We start from the raw sequence: 22,223 nt of genomic DNA, 5'->3' as shown, positions 1-22,223 counted from the left end.
GTTGCTCCAACCAGCTCCCCCATTTATAACTGCAGAGATGTTTCAGGGCATTTTTATTCTAGAATAGGGAGTTGGTGGTGGGCTAGCTTTTAGTGTCCAGAGATCTCTTCATAGATCTCATTAATTTTCTTGCTGAGATTGCAACTCACCATTATGCTATCCCTACTAATAAGTGGGTGCCATTATGACTTATTTTGAAGTCAAGTGAGGCTGGGACAGATGTCTGGTGCTCCTGTGATCGTGGTTGGTGAATGACAGTGGCAGTGTTCTTGGGATCCTCTTGTGAGCAATGTAGTCCCCAGCACACTTTCTCTGCTGGACATCTCTGAAGGCTGTAACCGTGTCTGAGCAATTTCACTAATTTTCATCTGGCTCTTTATTTTTTCAACTTAAATCATTTAATGCTTACAATTTAAGAAAGTATGTAATGTTTTTTCCATTTTACAGATGAAAAAAATCAGTAGCGAGATGAAGCATCTTGCTTACATTTACAAGGCTAATTAATGCAGGAGATGAGATGAGAAATCAAGCCTATTTGATCTAAAGCTTTTAATCTTTGACTTCAAAGCATCTATTTCTGAAGCTCTCTTAGAATTTCATTATGTACATGTTATAAATTCTTTTCTATAATGCAGATCTGTGTTCATTGTTTGGTTTCACTACACAAACCTGGTTCATATATCACTGGTAATTTCCTGCTACAGCTGTTCAAAGTCTTTTCCTTTGTCCACATCTAAAACACAACTTTAGGGGTGCTTGCGTGGCTCTGTCATGAAGTGTCTGGCTTTGGCTCAAGTCATGATCTCAGTGTTCATGGGTTCCAGCCCCGCATCGGGCTCTGTGCTAGCAGCTCAGAGCCTGGATCCTCCTTCAGATTCTGTGTCTCCCTCTCTCTCTCCTTCTCGCTCTCCCTCCCCCCCACTCTTGTGCTCTCTCAAAAAATAAATAAACATTAAAAAAAGATAAAACACGGCTTTAACATACAGGTAATTTCTCCCTTAATTCTGCAGACTGAATCAATTATATTTCTTTTGCACTCCCCAATTTTGCCTCCATTTTTTCCCTGCAGACAATTCTATATTACAGAAGATGGTGGCAATGTAATTTTTAAAAAAGTACCTTTGTGTGCCAGTGTACTCTTCTTGGGATTGTGATAAGTAAAGAGGTTTTTACTGCTTGTGTGAGAGAACATCTACTAACCTCTTAAATTTACTAAGATAAGAAAAAGTATATTTGGATGAAAGTACTTGAAGATTCCCTGCTGTTCTATACTTCTTTTTTTCATATATGTTTGCTTTTCATTTTTAAAAACAGAACCTCCTTCTAGCTGTAGTGCTGGGTGTAGAGTGTTTAGCACTATTGCTGCTGATCTGTTTCACAGCCACAATGAGGGCAACGTGATGACTTCTGTGGCTTCTTGGTAATTTTGTCCTCATGAGTCCTCCTCCTCCATGAAAAGTATCAAAAATTATATTATGACTGCATTGGTTTAAAGATGACTATACTCCAAGTTGGATTTGGATTACATTCATTTTTTTATTATTTTAAAAGAAATTAAAACATTTCAAGGGCACCTAAAATTATTGTGGGCTCTAGGCACCATGCCTACTGTGTCTTAATGAGTGTATTGACCCTGCTCAAAATATACGTGTTGCTGAAGAAAACTGATCCAGACAGGATAGTTGACTGTCCCAGGTTTAATGGGGGGAATAAATATTTAAGAAGAGGAATAAATCTCTATGGAGATTGATAAACCTCTGTAAACTCTATAAATTAGCCCTAGATATTCTTAAGTAAAAACTCTAATCACAAAATTCATTTATCACCGTTTTTCATTATTTGTCCCCAGAGTTTCTTCATGACATTTTTCACTTCCGCATTTCTGAGGGTGTAGATTAAAGGGTTCAGCATGGGAGTTACTATTGTACAAAACACAGTCACAGCTTTGTCAGTGGGGAAGGAGGTCATGGGTCTCAGGTACAGGAATGAACAAGGTACAAAGAATAAGATGACAACAGTGACATGAGAGGCACAGGTAGACAGGGCTTTGCGACGCCCTTCAGAGCTGTGAGTCCTCAGCGAGTGCAGGATGACAACATAAGAAGCAACCAGCATAGAAAAAATGAGCAAACACAGTGATCCACTGTTGGCAGCAATCAGGGGCCCCAAAGTGTGGGTGTCTGTACAGGCTAGCTCCAGGAGAGGTATTAAATCACACATAAAATGGTCAATGACATTGGGGCCACAGAATGGTAACTGGACCATGAACAAAATCTGGATTCCTCCATGAAGAAAACCTAAAATCCCAGCCATTCCCACCAAGAAACCACAGACAGGTCGGCTCATGATGGTCATGTAATGCAAGGGCTTACAGATGGCCACATAGCGGTCATAGGCCATGACAATTAATAAGATGATCTCAGCTCCAGCAAAGAAATGTTCCGCAAAGAGCTGAGTCATGCAGCCATTGAAGGAGATGGTGTTCTTCTCAGAGATCAGGTCATAGATCATTTTGGGTGCTATGGAAGAAGAGTAGAAACCATCTATAATGGACAGATAGGACAGGAAAAAGTACATGGGAGAACCCAGGGCTGGGCTGATGAAGATGGTGATGGAGATGAGCAGGTTACCTGCCAGGGTGATCAAGTAGGCGATTAAAAGCACAGCAAATAAGAGTTTCCGCAGTTCTGGATTCTGGGTCAAGCCCAGCAAAATGAATTCTGTTACATTGCTCATCCTTTCCATGGATTCAGCTTGGGTTGTGAGCACCTGGTCCATCTGTAGAGATCACAGAATTTCCGAGTGATATTTTTAATTCAACACTAAAAGTTTCCATCACCTCTTTAGTTCTGGACTCTGGGATTGATGGAACCACAGCTTCCACTCTCTCTACCACTTTGGAGATAGTTATAAAGAAGACTAGAATTCTCTTATTCATATAAATTGAATAGTGACAATATGTTACAAACACCCGAATAGAAGTGAAGTGTCATTATGTATGTTGACTTATGATTGACTTCCAAATTCTGTTTCTGGCTCTAAAACCTCACAGATGGCTTTCTTTCACTGTTTTTTGGGACAAATTTTATCAATAATAATTATTTTAAAGTTCCATTTGCCTGTTGGTATGAATATTTATAGGTATATGAATACAATATTCTTTAAAAAGTCAACTGTATATCAGATAGAAAAGTGCCAAGCCTTACTATATCTATACCAGCAGTGTTCTTTGAGCTAGGATTCCTTTCTGTCAAATGAATGCATGTACACACAGAGATAGAGCTGCAGATGGAGTTTTATCCTCTTCAAAATGCCAAGGAACTATCTTTATTACAGCTTATTGAGCAGCATTTACTCAGTAGCCTTGGATGTTGTGTCTGGCTCAAAATGACTGTTATGTAGTCACTCTTCCCACATCTTCGGATACAGCCATACAAGTGGTACAAAGTTCCCTTAAAAGCTCTTAGTATTTCTTAAGTGGATTTTCTATGTAATTGGTATTTCATTACATATAAAATAATGCTCTGGATTAGATAGATAATCCTACTCACATTTTACAAATGGAATTAAATGAGTCATGAAGTTTCTCTGGATTTGATGAGACAGAAATGTTAAGGTCATCTAAGATAATGCAGTTTTTTTTTTCTTTTGGCATAAGCTTAATCAATTGAGATGAACTTGAAGTTTTCATTGCTAATTAGTGGAAAATGGAATATATACAAGAATATATTCTTGTTTTGAGTGATCTATACATGAATTTTCAACAGTGAGTACCTGCTACCAAAGATCACAGGCTATTTTATTCCTTCTCCCTCTCTTTTTCTCCTTTCTCCAATCCCCACCAAAAAACATAGCCAAATATTTTTTCTCAAAACTTTCTGGGCACAGAACTCAGCATCATGACCTCTCAGCTTCAGTAAAGGTGAGATATCTTTAGTTTTCCAGAAAGCTCAGTCTCTTTAGTAGTTTCTTTATCCATGGCTCTTATAGGTGGTAACTATGTGCTTAGTCATTTTAATAGACTTACTTCACAAATTCTAGCTTCAGTATGGCAACATGGAAGTTATCAAAATGGGAACAGTTTCAAATAATCACGTATAGAACCCTACCAAAGCAATCTATTTCTACATAGACGTTAACCACAATGTTGTAAAAGTGACCTTGGTAGTTCTCAAAAGCATCTTGTCTGGCAGCATACAGATCATGTTTTCTACTGATATTTTCATGTCGTCATGCTCAAAATCATTTTTAGAGAATAAGATTACCATCAATTCACAGAATCTAACTATAAAAACTATTCAGCAAAAATAATTTGGCTTAATTAAGTTAACTGCTGAAAATTTGTAGAAAAAGATTTAGTTATTACTGACCTGGATCTAGTTGATTGTGGACTCCACTGTTTTTAGATTGAACTCAATCATCGTTTCCTTCCTCTGGGGGTATAGCCCTATAGCTGCAAATACACTCTATAAACTAGCACTGGAATTCTCTCTCTAGACAACTCTCCCTGTCTTGGACATTTTCGTTTATTTTGGTTTCCATTATCAATCTGAATTTACTCTGAAAGTGAGCTATTTTAAGTTAGGAAGCTCAGTGGCTCTAGATTTAATTTCTACTCACTTTCTTGGCCTCCTATGAAAGTATAAACATATCTTCAAACTATTTAAAATTTTCAGATCTCAGAACTATATTCGATCTAAATTAAAAACAATGGGAACAATGAAAAATTCTTCAAATCAGAAAAAGCAAGTATATAGAACTATAAAATATATAAGTGCATCAGATCCAGTTGATTGGATATTTTTTTCAAATCCTGCCAAACGTATGTTTCCCAAGAATTCCATGAGCAGTATGGAGAGAGTTCTTTTTATTCCTGATTTAAGCTCTCCTTTTAGCCCTAAGTGTGGGAGCTGTGTCTCCTATATAAACCTTAAGCCTATTAGTTAACATACTCAGCTGCGGTCATTTACTTAAATGTCCTGTAATTCTTCATGGACTCTAGAGAAATATTTAACTAGACTTTCACAAAGGGCAGGATTTGGTAATGCATTGACCTCTCAAGTCCTCAGAGGATTAGTAATTGGTCCTGTTGGAATCTTTGCTAGAAGCAAAGCATCCAGAGCATCATTAGAGGCCAGTTTATTTTTTATTGTTGTTTTCTTTTTTTTTTCTCCAAATTTTTATTTAAATTCTAGTTAGTTAACATACAGTGCAATAATGGCTTCAGGGGTGGAATTTAATGATTTCTCACTTACATCATAACAAGTGCCCTTCTTAATATGCATCACCCATCAAGCCCATCCCTCACCCACGTCCCCCCATCAACTCTTAGTTTGCTCTCTTTAAGGGTCTCTCATAGTTTGTTTCTCTCTCTCTCACCCCCCCATATGCTCGTCTGTTTCTTAACTTCCACATGAGTGAGATCATATGGTATTTTTCTTTGTCTGATGTACTAATTTCACTCAGCATAATACACTGTAGCTTCCTCTACATCACTGCAAATAGCAAGGTTTCATTCTTTTTGATGGCTGAGTAATACTCTGACACACACACACACACACACACACACACACACACACACCCCATATCTTCTTTATCCATTCATCAGTCAATAGACATTTGGGCTGTATCCATAGCTTTGCTATTGTTGATAATGCTGCTATAAACATCATGTCTCTGGCTGTAGTTTAGGAAGAGACTGGCAAGGTAAGTTGGAAAGCTTCGTGATATAACTTTGTTGTTCATTTTGATACTGGTGAGCCTGGCACAGGATGTGGATGGTTTTAGGCATCGGTCAAAGTTCAGAGAATGGATTTCTCTCTAAAAACCTGACTGGTCTAACTAATATGATGGTTCTAACAACGGAAATACCAATTTTCAAGGTTATGTGCCGTGTTGCCTTGGGAAACTGTGACATCTTTAGTTCTCAGCTATGAAACATCGGGTAGAGATTCTCATGATGTGTTCAGGGGAATATAGCTTTCTCTCTACCCCACACAGAAGGAATTGCAGAGATTTACAGTAAAGTGTATGGCTTCCACGTGGTAGCCATTGAGAAAATCACACTCAGCCAAACATAAAGACATTCAGGAGTAAAGGATAGAAGCACTACAGAAAGGAAGCTCCACTAAAAACCATCCTTTACCTTTAAAGCAAGCTGATATATTCCTGAAGTCCAAAACCAGAAAGGGAAACAATGCCTTCGGCTCTGTCCTCAGTGGTGAATTTCGCTCCTCTGTTTCCTGCCAGCCTCACTCACAGTCTGTCCCTCTCTCTTGTTTTTTTTTAAATTGTGGTAATATATGCATAATATAAAAGTTGCCATTCTAACCATTTTCAAATGAACAGTTTGGTGGCACTCACACTGTTGTGCAAACTTCACCATCAACCATTCCAGAACTTTTTCATCTTCCCATACTAAAAATCCATATCCATTGATCAGTCACTGCTCATTTCTTCCTTTCCCCCACCCCTGGCAAAACACTGTTTGCTTTCTGCTTCTAGGAGTTGAACTCTTTTAGATATTTCACATAAGTGGATTTATGCAGTGTTTTATCTCTGGCTTTACTCAGAATAATAACCTCAAGTTTCATTTATGTTGTCACAAATGACAGGATTTCTTTCCTTTTAAAGGCTGAAAAGTATTCTCTGTATTGTATCTATACTACATTTCTTTCTTTCTTTTTTTTTTTTTTTAAAGCAGTGACTCTGTTGATGGACATTTAGGTTCTTTCCACATCTTAGCTACTGCGAAAAATGCTGAAATGAACATTGGGGTGCAAATAATTTCTTGAGATCCTGACTTCAGTATTTTTGGATAAATGCCCAGAAATAGGATTGCTGGATTATGTGATATTCTATTTTTAATTTTTCGAGGAACCTCCAAACTGTTTTCCATAGTGACTCTAGAAATTTATGTTCTTACCATCAGTGAACAGAGGCTCCCTTTCTCCATATCCTTGTAAATACTTGTTATCTCTTGTCTTTTTGACAATAGCCATTTTAACAGGTGTGAAATGATATATCCTTGTGATTTTGATTTGCTTTTCCCTGACGATTAGTAATGTTGAACATCTTTTCATTTGCTTGTTGGCCATTTGTACAAATCCTTTGTGGTAATGTATATTCAAGTTCTTTGCCTATTTTTAAACTAGGATATTTTTGCTATTGAGTTGTACAAATTCTTTGTATATTTTGAATATTACCCCTTGTTAAATATATGGTTTGCAAGTATTTTTCCCATCCCATAGGTTGCCTTTTTACACTAACTGTTTTCTTTCTTGTACAGAAGACTTTTTAGTCTGCTATAGTCCTATTTGTATATTTTTTGCTTTTGTTGTCTGTTCTTTTGGTGTCATACCCAAGAAACCATTGCCTATTCCGATGTTATGAAGATTTCCTGCTGTGTTTTCTTCTAATACTTTTACAGTTTCATGGTGTATGTTTTAAGTCCATTTTGAGGTGATTTTTTGAAGGTATGAGATAAGGGTTCAATTTCATTTTTTTTGCAAGTGGATACCCAGTTTTCCCAGCACCATTTATTAAAAAAACTATTCTTTCCCCACTGTGTATTCTTGGCATCTGTGTCAAAGATCAGTTGAGTATGTGTATATGCATGGGTTTATTTGTGGGTTTTCTATTCTGTTCCATTGCTCTATATATCTGTCTTTATGCCAGTGCCACACTGTTTTAATTACTATAGCTTTGTGATATAGTTGGAAATCAGGAAGTGGTGTGTTTTCAGTTTTGTTTTTCCTTCTTTGTCTATTGTGGTTCCATGTGAATTTTAGGGTTGTTTTTTCTATTTCTGTGCAAAAGTCCTTTGGGATTTTGATAGGGATTGCACCAATTCTAGTTTGCTTTGGGTAGTATGGCATTTTGAGGACACTGAATCTTATAACCCATGAACACAGGATGTCTGTCCATTTGTTTGCCTTTTTTTGTTTTTACTTTCTTTCATAAATATTTTGTAGTTTTTCAGTTTACAAATTATAATCTTTTTAGTTAAGCTTATTCCTAAGTACATTATTCTTTTTGACATTTTTGTAAATGGAACTATTTTCTTAATTTCCCTTTTGCATAATTCATTCTTAGTTTATAGAAACACAACTGATTTTTGTATGTTGATTTCATATCCTGGGATTTTACTGAGTTTGTTAATTATTTCTAATGTTTCTTGAGTGTGTGTGTGTGTGTGTGTGTGTATGTGTGTGTATCTAATACTTAGGGTTTTCTATATATAAGATCATGCCATCTAAAATTAGAAATAATTTTACTTCTTCCTTTCCAACTTGGATACCTTCTATCTCTTTTTCTTGCTTAATTGCTCTCTTAAAAGGAGAGGGAATACTTTTTTGTTCCCAGTCTTAGATGAAAATCTTTTAGTTGTTCACTTGTTGAAGAAAGCAGTTTTTAACCTGTTGAGTATGGTGTTTCCTGTGGGCTTGTCATATATTATTATGTTGAGATAATTTCTTTTTATTCTTGGTTTGTTGAGAATTTTATAATAAAAGGGGATTGTGTCAGATGCTTTTTTTTGCATCTATTAACATGATCATCTGATTTTTATCCTTCATTCTGTTAATGTGGTGTATGCCATTGATGATTCTTGCATATTGAATCATCTTTGCATTCCAGGAATAAATCCCATTTGGTTATAGTATGATTCCTTTAATGTGCTGTTGAATTCAGTTTGCTAGTACTTTGTTTAAGATATTTGCATTTATGTTCATCAGGGATATTGGCCTGTACTTTTCTTTTCTTGTAGTATCCTTGGCTTTGGAAACAGAGCAATTATGGCCTTATAAAACAAGTTTAGACGTGTTTTGGGGGCATCTTGGTGGCTCAGTAGGTTAAATGTCTGCCTCTCGATTTTGGCTCAGTTCATGATCATGATTTGTGGGTTTGATATCCTCTCTCTGCCCCTCCCCTGCTTGCTTCTCTCTCCCTCCCTCCCTCCCTCCCTCTCTCTCTCTCTCAATAAATAAATTAACAAATAAATACACTGTAATAAATTAAAGACTTAGAAGTCTTTTTTCCTTTTAAAATTTTTGGAAGTGTTTGAGGATTGGCATTTATTCTTCTTTAAATGTTTCTTGTAGAGTTCACCAGTGAAACCCTGTTTTGTTTTGATTTTTTTGGGGGGAGTTTTAATTATGGATTCATTTTCCTTGCTCATTATTGGTGTTCACTATGTAGATGTTCATTGCTATAAATTCCCTTTTAGTGTTGCTTTTGCTGCATCCTGTAGGTTTTGGTGTAGAGTTTAAAATTTCTGTTTGTTTTGAAATGTTTCTAAATCCCCTTTTAATTTCTTCTTTGACCCATAAGTTGTACATAAATATGTTGTTTAATTTCCATGTATTTGTGAATTTGCCAGTTTTCCTCCTATTGATTTATAGTTTCAATTCATTGTGTTAAGAAAAGATACTTTGTATGATTTCAATCTTAAGTTTTTCAAGACGTGTTTTGTGACCTAATATAGGATCTATGCTGTATAATCATCCATGTGCACTTGAGAAGAATGTATTTACCATTGATGTTGGATGCAATGTTCTATATATGCTTGTTAGGTCTATAGTGTTGCTCATATCCACTGTATTCCTATTGATTTTCTGTCTATACGTTCTATCCATCATTGAAAGTGGAATATTGAAGTCTCTTACTATTATTGTGTTGTCTATTTCTGCTTTCAGATCTGTTGATATTTGCTTAATATATTTAGGTATTCTGATGTGTGAAATCGATATAGAAACATATATTTCTAATTATTATATCTTTCTGGTAAATTGACCCTTTGGCATTGTGGAAATTCCTTTATTGTGACTGTTTTGTTTTAAAGTCTATTTTGTCTGACGTAAGTATAGTCCCTGCCCTCTTTTGGTTGCCATTGTATGGAATGTCTTTTTCCATCACTTCACTTTGGGCCTATGTGGTCCTTAAATCTTAAGTGAGTGTCTTGTAGACAGCATATAGCTGGATTAAAAAAAATCCATTTAATCACTCTGTCTTTTGATTGGGAAGTTTAACCCATTTACATATAAAGTATTTATAGGTAAGGACTTACTCTTGCCATTCCGTTTCCTGTCTCTCTTATAGTTCTTTCCCTCTTTTTCTTTTATACTGCTTTCCTTTGTATTTTGTTGAGATATATATATATATATATATATATATATATATATATATATTTTTTTTTTTTTTTTTGGTAATGATGCTTTAATGATTTCGTCTTTTTCTTTTGCAGGGCTTCTGTCCTGGGCCAGATCTGGGTCTCTTTTTATTTGGGTTCTTTCTCTTAGAATGCCACTGTGTCTGTATCTCAAGTTACTTCCCATTGCATTGATCTGCAATTGGTCCGAAGGTTGCCATTCAAATTTGAATGTGCAGACTTTCTGTCTTAATCCAATTACTCAGTTATTATAACTCTCTTGTACCAGATACTTCTGCTCCTTTTAGCTAAGGCATAAATCCATATAATAACAGCTACTTCAGAAGTGAAGCAGTGTATAGTGTGTCTTTGACAGAAAAAATGCTCTACCAATTACCTTCTGCCTGAGAATCATGTGCAAAATTGCTCAATGACTGTACCTCACAGAATTTTATATCCCTTTTAGGCTTTTGGCAGAGAAAATAATGTATTTTAGGAAGAGCCCAGATCACAAAGTAAATGGTGCTCCTAGAGTTGCACAACACGGCAGCGTTAATTTTGGGATTAGTCCTGCCTTGATAACTCCCTTGTTCCTCAAAACCCATTTATTTCTGGTTGATCTTTATTTCTCAGAATAATAAATCTACATTGGCTATGTAGTTGGGACTGAAACTATGCATTTTCAGCAAAATACTTAGCCATTTGGCTTTTTGTTTAAATATTTTAATTGTCCTATTGGCTATATAGTCTATACCCAACCCTTTACAGAGAATTTTTCCACTGAATACATAAACTCAGAGATTTTCTATACATTGTGACATTTTTATGTTGTTCAGCAGTGTCCCTTTGATCAATAATTTGTTAATGCAGAGAGGTTACTAACTGGAAGAGAATTTATCCATCATTTAAATAAATACTGCTATTTTATGAAAGAGGAACCATTAAAGATTACAGAAAACAAGGGGAGCAAAATATACTTAAGTTCACATATTTTGACTTCAAGACAATTATTGTTTCTATTAGTTATCCTTGTTCTTAATATATGAATAAATTTTGTTTTTTTCCTTCTCTAGTCACATGAATTGTTACCCAAGATTACAGTATGGCTCCAGAGCTTCTTCAAGGCATTTTTTACCTCCGAGTTTCTGAGGGTGTAGATTAAAGGGTTTAACATAGGTGTTATCATAGTATAAAACACAGCCACTGTTTTGTCAATGGGGAAGGTGGTCATGGGCCGAAGGTACACAAATATACAGGGTACAAAGAACAGGACGACTACAGTAACATGGGAGGCACAGGTGGAGACGGCCTTACGCTGTCCTTCAGGACTGTGGGTTCTCAGGGAGTAAAGAATGAGAACGTAGGAGGTGATAAGAATAGAAAAGATGAGCAGACACATCAGCCCACTGTTAGTGGCAACAAGAAGTCCAAAGATGTGAGTGTCAGTGCAGGAGAGTTTTAGTAGAGGGAAAAGGTCACAGATGAAATGGTCAATGACATTGGGGCCGCAGAAGGGCAACCAGACTATAAAAAGAATTTGAATCAGAGCATGAAGAAACCCCCCAGCCCAGGCCATGGCCACCAGGAGGCCACACACTCGCCTGTTCATTGTGATCGTGTAGTGCAGGGGCTTGCAGATGGCCACATAGCGGTCATAGGCCATCACTGTGAGCAGGATGATCTCGACTCCTCCAAAGAAATGCTCTGCAAAGAGCTGCGTCATGCACCCACTGAAGGAGATAGTCTTCCTCACAGCGAGTAAGTCAATTATCATTTTGGGAGCCATGGTAGAAGAGCAGCAACTGTCTATGAAGGACAAGAAGGACAGAAAAAAGTACATGGGGGAGCTCAGGGCTCGGCTGGTGGTGATTGTCACGACCATGAGTAGGTTGCCGGCCACGGTGAGGAAGTAGATGACTATAAACACAGCGAACAAGAGTTTCTGTGCATCTGGGTTCTGTGTCAGGCCAAGCAGGATGAATTCCGTCACGTTGTTCATTCGCTCCATGAATCCTCGTTGGCATTTGGATAATCGATCTACCTGCAGACAGACAGCACAGGGATTGCAATTGTGGCAGATAAATTTTGATCAAGCAAATAATTTCTGTCAGGATCGTTTTCTGTCAGACTGATGGCAAGAAACTCCAAGCATGTAAACTCAGATTTAAAGTTGGAGTTTATTACTAGTTACATAAGGAGCATGTAGCCTCTTTACCCTCTCATGGACACACACACACACACACACACACACACACGCATTCATGTATACACTCATCTTACATTCACAAATATGCTTTTATGACTGAAGTCCCTTCCTGTAATTATAACATAGGTGACTATTCTCTAAACTACTGCCATAGTATTTTCTCCACCAGAAAAACAATGGAAGGAGGGCCTGGAAGGAGCAGCAGAGGATTCATGAGAGGCTACTGCCCTGTGTCTGTTTTCTCATCACCTGTGCTGATGGGGCGAAGCAGCAGTTTCTGTTTGGTGTTTTTTACTTGTTTCAGGTTGACTAGAAAACATCAGGCAAAGTCCATTTGAAATTAAGAATGATGTAATGACATTTCAGAAAAAACTGAACTCAGTCAATGAGGCCTTGGCAAAATTTGGGGCAGCTAGATTTGTGAGCTTATGTTGCTTTTATTTTTATTTTTTTATGTTTTTTAAAAAAATTTATTTTTGAGAGAAAGCATGAGCAGGGGAGGGTCAGAGAGAGAGGGAGACACAGAATCTTAAGACAGGCTCCAGGCTCTGAGCTAGCTGTCAGCAAAGAGCCCGGCGTGGGGCTTGAACCCACGAGCCGTGAGATCATGACCTGAGCTGAAGCTGGATGCTTAACCGACTGAGCCACCCAGGTGCCCCGCTTATGTTGCTTGTAAACTGAGTTGTCTAAGAGTATCATCAAACCAGAAAAAGGAAGAATGTTCTGAAGAAGACAAAACAGCCAGTGTGATGCAATGCAAAATTCTCCAGATTTATTTGAAACTTTAGAATTCACTGGAGAATTTGTTATGTTTAGTTTTCAGGGATATTTTGCATGTAAAAACTCAGTGTAAGAAAGACCATGAAAAATTCTCTGGATGTATTCAGAAAACATATTTTAAAGGTGAGGAAGGAAAAGCACCATAATTTGTTGGGCAGAGCACATTTGTTATGGTCGTATAGATGAGTTCTTTTTTCTGTTTTCACTGATTAGCAGCCATGTAATGATGGTACAGACCATTGTCTTACTGCCTCTAAACTGTCTCATATATAAAATAGGAAAAGTAACAAATAACATTGATGAATTGAAGAATATCATTATTACATAGATCAAAGTTTTATCCCAAAGGTAAAACACATGGTTTTCCACACACTCCAAATTCTTGAAAGAAGAATAAAAATGAATCATTATTCTTATCCCACATATCATTATTATTATCCTTGAAAAATTTGATTGTTATAATATTAAGAAAGAACATAAGTGAAGAGAAAAATGAATTAAATATTCAAGAAGTTAAATAATCAATTATATTCAGAAAAAAGTTGAATACAGAAATCAATATGTCAGCACTAGAAAAATATTAGACGATAAATACATTAAAAAGTTTTTGAAGAGTCTCTTATGGTTTGCTATTTCTGAAAAAAATTTTTAAATGTTTATTTGTTTTTGAGAGACAGAACGCAAGCAGGGGAGGGGCAGAGAGAGAGGGAGACACAGAGTCCAAAGCAGGCTCCTAGGCTTAAAGCTGTCAGCACAGAGCCTGATGTGGAGCTCAAATTCACAAACTGCGAGATCATGACCTGGGCTGAAGTTCAATGCTTAACCAACTGAGCCACCCAGGTGCCCCATGTCTCTTAAATACAGAGAACAAAATGAGGGTTGCTGGGGGGGAAGTGGGTGGGAGGTGGCTAAGTGGGTGATGGGCATTAAGGAAGGCACTTACTGGAATGAGCACTAGATTAAATCATTTTTACACTATATTTTAACTAAGTTGGATTTAAATAAAATTAAAAAATTTAAAAAAAGCATTTCAAAAACATAAATATAACTGAGCACAAGTATAACTAATGATGGGATAAGCTTAATAAGAAGCAAGTATGGTCAAACTGCAAAAGAATACTTAAAAGAATATAGCTCATAAAACATTTTTCAACAACTGGATAAAAATTTTTCAAAATAAAATAAATCTTTTCATGCCATCACCAAAGACAAAAAAAATGGAAAAAAATAGAGTGTCTTAAAGTCTTCAAATATAGATTTGTTCAAAAACAAAAACAAACAAAATACATCTAATCTCTGGATGGAGAAGAGCACGTTAAGCAAAATGCAATGATATGAGATACAGGACAAAACTAATGGATTCAATTACATAAAGATCTGGAACACATTGGAAATATCCCTGCAACAAGTATAAGGAGTAACTGTTAATATATAATGAAACAGCTTCTACGCAAAGGTCTTCTCCTAACATTATAAAATTACGGGCAAAACTAATAAAAAGATAACTCAGGAAAAAACATTAGTCATCTAAAACAATGCTCTATTTCACAAGTCATCGAAGAAATACTTTTTCAAAGGAATATTTAAAAACTGAAATACTTTTAACTAGAAAATTGGCAAAGATTTATGGCAGTTAATTACCCAGTGCTGATGGCTGTGTGTTGATATAAAATATTCTGGAAAGAAGTTTGACTTTATATAATAAGAGTTTTATAACTGGTCATGTCCCTTGGGCCAGCACTCCTTAGGTCTGGGAATCTATTCTAGTTAAAAAATACAGACAAACATGCATACATGTATTTCTTAATCTTTATGGTAATGAATAATTAAAAATTGAAATGTATAAGAAGAACAATGACGTCAATTAAATTTATGAAATATCAGTAAAGTTATTTGCCAGAAGAATTAATAGTTTGGAAAGAGGAGCACCTGGGTAGCTCAACCAGTAGGGATCCTACTCTTGATTTCAGCTCAGGTCGTGATCTCACAGTTTGTGAGCTCGAGCCCCACGTCAGGCTTTGTGCTGATGGTGCAGAGCCTGCTTGGGATTCTCTCTCCCTCCCTCTCTCTAAAATAAATAAATAAACTTAAAAAAGAAAAAAATAGCAGGGGAAGATTCTTCCAATATAAAAATGAGTGGAAAACACAAGATATAAAACAGTTTATATTGTTTAAATTGTCCAAAATGGTACATGTACATAGAAAAGTATATGAAAAAATACACTATAAAAACTAATAGTGCCTACTTGAATTACAAGCAAAGGGCAGCTTTTTTGTTCTTTAAAATTTTTCTTGATTGAAGTTTTCTACAAAGAGAAAAGATCACCTTTATAATTAGTGAAATAAATTAGTAAAAGAAATGTTATTTTCTTACCTCAGGTCTGGGTTCATAAATCCTATGTGGCTGCTTTTCTTAATAGACTAAATATGGTCATTATTCAGAAAAATCTGTGACAGTAGATATACATACTTAAGTCTAACTCACCTTAAATTGGAGACCCTCATACCACTTTGAGAACAAAATACTAATAAAGAAATCACTGATTGTACCCACCTGTCTGAATGCTGTTGAGAAAGAAGTAACAGATTCATTCCAGAACAGGTATCTTATTTGAGAGCACATTTGGCATGGATGTAGCAATCACTGACCCATTCCTAGCCACTGCTTTTCAAGTTCATCCATTTTTATCTTAGGTATAATATTTCTTTTGCTCACTTAGTGACTTGAAAATGATTGCTGAGAGAGACACCATAAATAATTCTGAGTTCATGGGCTGGGTTTAATTTTGCTACTTAGGATCACTTTCCTGTCAGTGTGTCACACAAGCATCCCAGCTCAGATAATAATTTTCTTTCCTTATCTTCCAAAGTGTTAGGCTACATTAGAAATTGATGGGGAAAAAACCTAACCATTGGAAAACATCTCCCTCCAAGCCACCTTACTATACATTTGCCATTTTTTTGGTGACCAGATGAGGTATATTATAAAAGCCAGTTGATCTGAGATCTGCATGGATTTAAAGCCCTGAAGATAGCAAGCTATGTTAAAGCAAAGCAGAAAAATTAGGGCTTGAAAGTACCATACGATCAGCAACACATGAATGATGCGTTGGAGTAGCAGGCAGGTTTGCTGAAACTAGCTGGCTCTTTTAAGCCCTTTTCTTGGTAAGCCCGTGCTCAGGGCTTTGGTACTTGGGAGTCTGGATCCAAGTGTGTCGGAAAATCAGAACAAAACAGCCTCTGTGATGTGTGGCTGGCTATTTTTATGTGGTCTTCCTGGGCCCATCTATGTCAATATTTTCATGTGTGGTTTCAAGGAAGTATTTAAATGGGTATTACTCAGGTGCAAGGGGTTAAGGAGGCTCTGACCTCTCAGTTCCCAGAGGAATAGAATTAGCAGCTTCTACCAAGATGGCAGCCACACCAATTTGTCATTTTCTCTTGTGGCCATGGCATCTGTGACCAAGGAGGTGGGAAAGAGACAGCTGGACTGGGTTAGGAGCCCCTCTGTAAGTGTTTTTAGGAAGTGATCTTAGGGTCTGGGATGTAAGGGACAGAATGTTCTAGTCTTGGGGTATGGGTGCATGAGGCAGTCAGAAGCATTAAGTAGCCTAGGTAACACTATCTCACAGAGCTCTAGGGGAGATTGAGCAAGATAACATAGGAAAACTTCTAAGTCAGTGGAAAAACTGCTATTCTATTGCTAATTCCTCAAGGATAGAGAAATGTAGGCTAGAGAAAGTGCTCTTAGTAATAAAAATCTGAATCATGCTGAAGAGAAAAAGTTTTGTTGGCTGTTGGCAGAAGGGGGTGATGATATACCTATCACGGAACTGTTGTGGGGGTTCTACAAGAAAATGCATGTGAAGTGCTGGAATCGTACCCAGCATACAGCAAAGACTCAGTGCTGCCCTTCGTCATTTTCTGTACAGAACCTCAAACCTCGTGGTGTGACCAATTTGGTTTCTGGCAATAATTGTCTCTATTTCTCTGTCTCTGTCTCTCTCTCTACACACACACACACACACACACACATACACACACAGACACTTATGGTTGCTAGAATCTAGGTGCTTAGGGAAAGGAGGGAAGTAAGTTTTAAAGTATTGAATACTAATTCATAAGTCATTATAATTCCAAAATCTTTCTGTGAATATTTGATCTTGATGTCACTAAAAAATCTGACAGTAATGTTGGGAGTCCTCAAAAAGTTTGTAGGACTAAAGGAAATGTGTTTACAATGAGAACTTACAAATAATAAATTTATGTCACTATGCTAAGTATGGTATTTCATATAATTCTCACATAATCCTCATGAAGAAGGTATTAATAATTCTCTTACGTGTAGGAAGTTGGTGTTCATGGTGAGCATCATTTGGTCAAGATCAGAAAAGCTAATATTTGGTAGAGCTTGGGTTTAAATACAAATGGATCTAATTCTAAGCCTGAGCTTTAACAATTATGCTACTGTAGCAATTCGACACTAATTCTGTCATGTGTCTCATGTACTAGAAATGATAGGTCTGGGGTGCTGATTCAGACCATGGTGGATTATTTTTTTTACTTTTATAGTTTATTGTCAAGTTGGTTTCCATATAATACCCAGTGTTCATCCCAACAAGGGCCCTCCTCCATGCCCACCACCCCCGTTCACCTCTTCCCCACCCTCATCAGCCCTCAGTTTTTTCTCAGTATTCAAGAGTCTCTCATGGTTTGCCTCCCTCCCTCTCCTCAACTATTTTCCCCCCTCCTCCCCCTCCCTCATGGTCCTCTGTTAAGTTTCTCCTATTACACTTATGAATGAAAACATGGTATCAGGCACCTTCTCTGCCTGACTTATTTCACTTAGCATGACACCCCCGAGGCCGATCCACGTTGCTACAAATGGCCAGATTTCATTCTTTCTGATTGTCATGTAGTATTCCACTGTATAGATAAACCACATCTTCTTGATCCATCCATCAGTTGATGGGCATTTAGGATGATGGATTATTTAGAGGCTCTAATTCTAGTGGGAGGCAGGACACATTCCTCAGACAGATCCCATGGGCAGCAGTGACCATGAGAGGAGCCACAGAGGAAGAAGAAAAGTTTTTCTTCTTTCCTACCCCTTAGCCTCCATCGGGGGAGATCAGCTTAAGCATTATTTTGGAAGTTTTATTTCTGGAAATTTCCTTATGCCTGCAGAATAGAAGGAAGCTCAAACAGATGTTCAGACTTAGGACCAGGGACATCCTCTGAACAAATGTGACATGGTAGGGCCCTAGAGAAATAATGCACCAAAGACATGAACATGGGTTTGATACCCAGTTCTATTTAATACAAGATTTTGTGTATATCACTACACTTACTAGAGTCCACAAAAAATCCCTAAATAAATTGGAATTATTGCCAAGAATACTGAAAGACTGCATATAAATATCATCCAACTAGTGTGTTATGCATAGAAAATAGTTGGAAAATATTTTTCTGAAATGAAAGAAATTTTGCATTTTCTATTAACTATGATACTGTTGGCTATTATTTATTGAGTCTTGGCTAAGCTATGTGATCTTGGCTAAGTTATTCACCTTCTCTGTGCCTCAGTTTCATTTTCTGCAAATTAAAGACAATATCTTGTAAATTTGTTATGAGAAATTAGTTGCTGAGGGGGACATGGGATTAAGGGTGAATATTTTTTTTAGGATATGAGAACCTTGGTTATGTTTAAATGCCAGGAGAAAGAGCTAAGAGAGAGCAAGAGAGGGGTGGGGATAAGACAGGCAGAGAGAGATTGATTACAGATGCAGGAGCAAAGGGAGAGTAGTCAGTGGAGGCACACAAGGTGTGGCACACACTTACACAGAGTGGCTATTTTCTAGCTTCTTTCTGTCTAACAAAACACCATTTCTTCTTCTATAATGTGTCCAGGTGTTTGGAAGAAAGTATGGTCCAACCCTAGGCCATAGGTGTGAACTGGATTAGTCTAAAGCAATTATGGTAATGCTCTTCTCTTTTGAACAAGGATTTTAACCTCCATTTGGTCTCCAGCTCTAGATCTCACTCTGCCTGAAAATATATCAATAATTTTCATAAAGTTTAAATTTTGGTGGTGGGAGGAGATAAAATAATCAAACAGGCTTGATTATGAACAAGTTAATACATATTTTTTTCCATAATATTTTATTGTCAAATTGTTTTCCATACAACACCCAGTGCTCTTCCCCTCAAGTGCCCTCCACCATCAGCACCACCTGTCTTCCCCCCTCCCCCCCCAACCCTCAGTTCATTCTCAGCTTTCAATAGTCTCTCAAGTTCTGCATCCCTCTCTCTCCCCAACTCTCTCTCCCTCCTCCGTTCCCCCTGGTTCTCCATTAGGTCTCTCTTGATGAACAAGTTAATACATATTGATCACATTATGTTTGTTCCAAGAATGCAAAATTGTTTTAGTATTAAAAATTTAATCAATATAGTTTATCATCTTAGTAGAATAAGTGAGAAAACCTGTAGAATTATCTCAATTGATGTGGGGGAAATGTGATAAAATTAATGAATGTTTTAGATTAGAATCTTAAGCAAACCCTAGATATTTATAAATCCTCCAAATAGCAGTACTTGGACAGAAAGAAAAAATAATGAAGAAAAGAAAATGGACTGAGCCTCAGAGACCTGTGGAACACCGGCAAAAGTACCAACAGGTGCATAATGGGAGTTCCAGAAGGAGAGAAGAGAAAGAAGCAGAAAGAGTATTTGAAGAAATAGTGGCTTATGTCTTCTTAGAACACTAATCTACAATTCAAAAGACACTAAACTCAAAGTAGGATAAACTCAGAGATATGAGGTCACAATCAAATGACCAGAATCCAAGGGGAATGAGAAAATCTTGAAAGCAGCAAGAGGGAGGCAACTCACCATGTGCAAGGGAATTCTTATTGAGATGAACAGCTGATTTCTCATCAGAAATGGTGGGGTCAGAAAGCAATGGGATGGTACATTCAAAGTGTTGTCAGCTAAGAGTTCTATATTTAATAAAAGTATCCTTCAAAAATGAGGGAGGAAACTAAGAAATTCCCAGATAAACAGAAGTGTAAGGGTTTTATCACTAGAAGACTTGCTTTGAAGAAATACTGAAGGGAGTCAGTCCTTCAGGGTGAAATGAAATGACACTAGGCAGTAACTTGAATCTGCATGAAGAAATCAAGAGCTCTGGTAAAGGTAACTACATGGGTGAATATTAAAGATGTACTTTGTATGGCGATAACAGCACAATGGAGGAAGGAGGGAATAGAGCTACATAGGAGCTAAATTCTTATGCAAAATTGTAATTGCTCTTATTTTAATCTGAAACTGTATTGCTATAACTCTAGATGTTAATTATACTCCCCAGAGAAACCACCATAACTTAGTTACAAAAATAGTTCAGTTAAAAAAATAACTGAAAAAAGTAAAAGAAGCAATAAGAGAATTAAATTAGAACACTGAAATATCCAGTTAGCTCCAAAAAAGCAGTAATGGAAGAATAAAGAAATAAAAAAGATAGGGCAATAGAAAACAAATAGCAAAATAGATGTAAATTCTATCTTATCAGTAATTACATAAAACATACATTTTAGAACTTTAATTAAAAGAAAGAGATTCACATTACAGTTGCAAAAATATGATCCAAATACAGTTAACCATCAACATGGGTTTGAACTGTATAGGTACACTTATAGGCACATTTTTTTTCAATACAGTACATTATGGTAATGTATTTTCCCACCCTTATGATTTTCTTAATGACATTTTCTTTTCTGTAGCTTACCTTACTGTAGGAGTACAGTATATAATACATGTAACATACAAAATATGTGTTAATGGACTATGTTGTCAATAAGACTTTTAGTCAGCAGTAGGCTCTTGGTAGTTAAGTTTTTGGGGAGTCAAAAGTTATATATATTTTTTTGATCATGTGGGGGGTCAGTGTCTCTAACACCCGACTTTGTTCAAGGATTCAGCTGTATATTTTGTTGAGAAGAGACATACTTTAGACCCATAGACACAAATGAGTGGAAAGTGAAAGTATACCATGCAAATGGTAATCAAATGAGAAACGAAGTGGTTATATCTCATCTTATATTAATATAAGACTTTGAGATACAAATTATTAGTAGAGACCAAGAAAAAGACTTTATAATAATGAAATAGTCAATCAGGATATTATAATTATAGATTTCTGTGCAGCTAATAACAGAGCCCCAGTATTCATGAACACGTGTAATATACACTAGAAATAACATATAGACAAATCAACAATAATAGTAGGAGACTTCAGTGTCCCACTTTCAATATTGGATAGTCAGCTTGTCACAAGTTCAACAAACAAACAAGACTTAATGCTATAAACCAACATACCTAACAGATACCTAATAGAGCACTTCAGCAACAGCAGACTATATGTTCTCAACTTCATATCGAACATTCATTAGGTTGGGCCATGTGTGAGCCCATAAAATAAGGCTTGATAAATTTAAAAGTATTGACCATACAAAGTATATTCTCCGACCACAGTGTAATGAAATTGAAAATAACGAAAGGAAGAAATTTGGGAACTTTACAAACATGTGGGAACTATACAACAGACTCCTAAGTGATTAATGGGCCAAAGAGGAAATCATGAAGAATATTAGAAAATACTTTGAGATGAATGAAAATGAAACCACTACATACTGTTTACTATGGAATGCATCTAAATCAGTGATTAGTGGGAAATTTATACCTGTATATACCTATATTAAAAAAATAAATGTCTCAGATCAGCAATCTAACTTTCACTCTTAAGACATTTGAAAAAGAAGAGCAAACTAAAACTAAGGCAAACAGAAGGAAATAACAAAGATTAGAGCAGAAACAAATGCAATAGAGAAGAAGGTAGAGAATAGAAAAACAAAACCAAAAGTGGGTCCTTTGAAAAGATCACCAAAGAAGGGTGGAGCCAAAATGGCGGAGAGGAAGGGAGCTCTGTAAACTCCCTCCGCACCGTTTTTCGAACTGAGAGGGATATTACGTTCAACTGAGAGAGCGGAAGGAGAAAATACGAACTCCAGAGGGAATAGAACCTCAAGGATACCT

General features: G+C 36.7%; 2 protein-coding genes across 2 annotated transcripts; both read right to left on the bottom strand.

The window, feature by feature from the left end:
• Positions 1–1,815: 1,815 nt before the first annotated feature.
• Positions 1,816–2,745, bottom strand: LOC115306491 (olfactory receptor 4C45-like). Its single transcript, XM_029956929.1, has one exon. The coding sequence runs from the start codon at positions 2,743–2,745 to the stop codon at positions 1,816–1,818; it is 930 nt and encodes a 309-aa protein (XP_029812789.1).
• Positions 2,746–11,216: 8,471 nt separating this feature from the next.
• LOC115306632 (olfactory receptor 4C5-like) lies at positions 11,217–12,155 on the bottom strand. Its single transcript, XM_029957150.1, has one exon. The coding sequence runs from the start codon at positions 12,153–12,155 to the stop codon at positions 11,217–11,219; it is 939 nt and encodes a 312-aa protein (XP_029813010.1).
• Positions 12,156–22,223: the final 10,068 nt, after the last annotated feature.

The sequence above is a fragment of the Suricata suricatta genome, chromosome 11 (assembly GCF_006229205.1).
Source record: "Suricata suricatta isolate VVHF042 chromosome 11, meerkat_22Aug2017_6uvM2_HiC, whole genome shotgun sequence".
Lineage (NCBI taxonomy): Eukaryota > Metazoa > Chordata > Mammalia > Carnivora > Herpestidae > Suricata > Suricata suricatta.
Note: the sequence above shows the minus strand (reverse complement) of the source record. Positions and strands in the feature narration are given on the sequence as shown.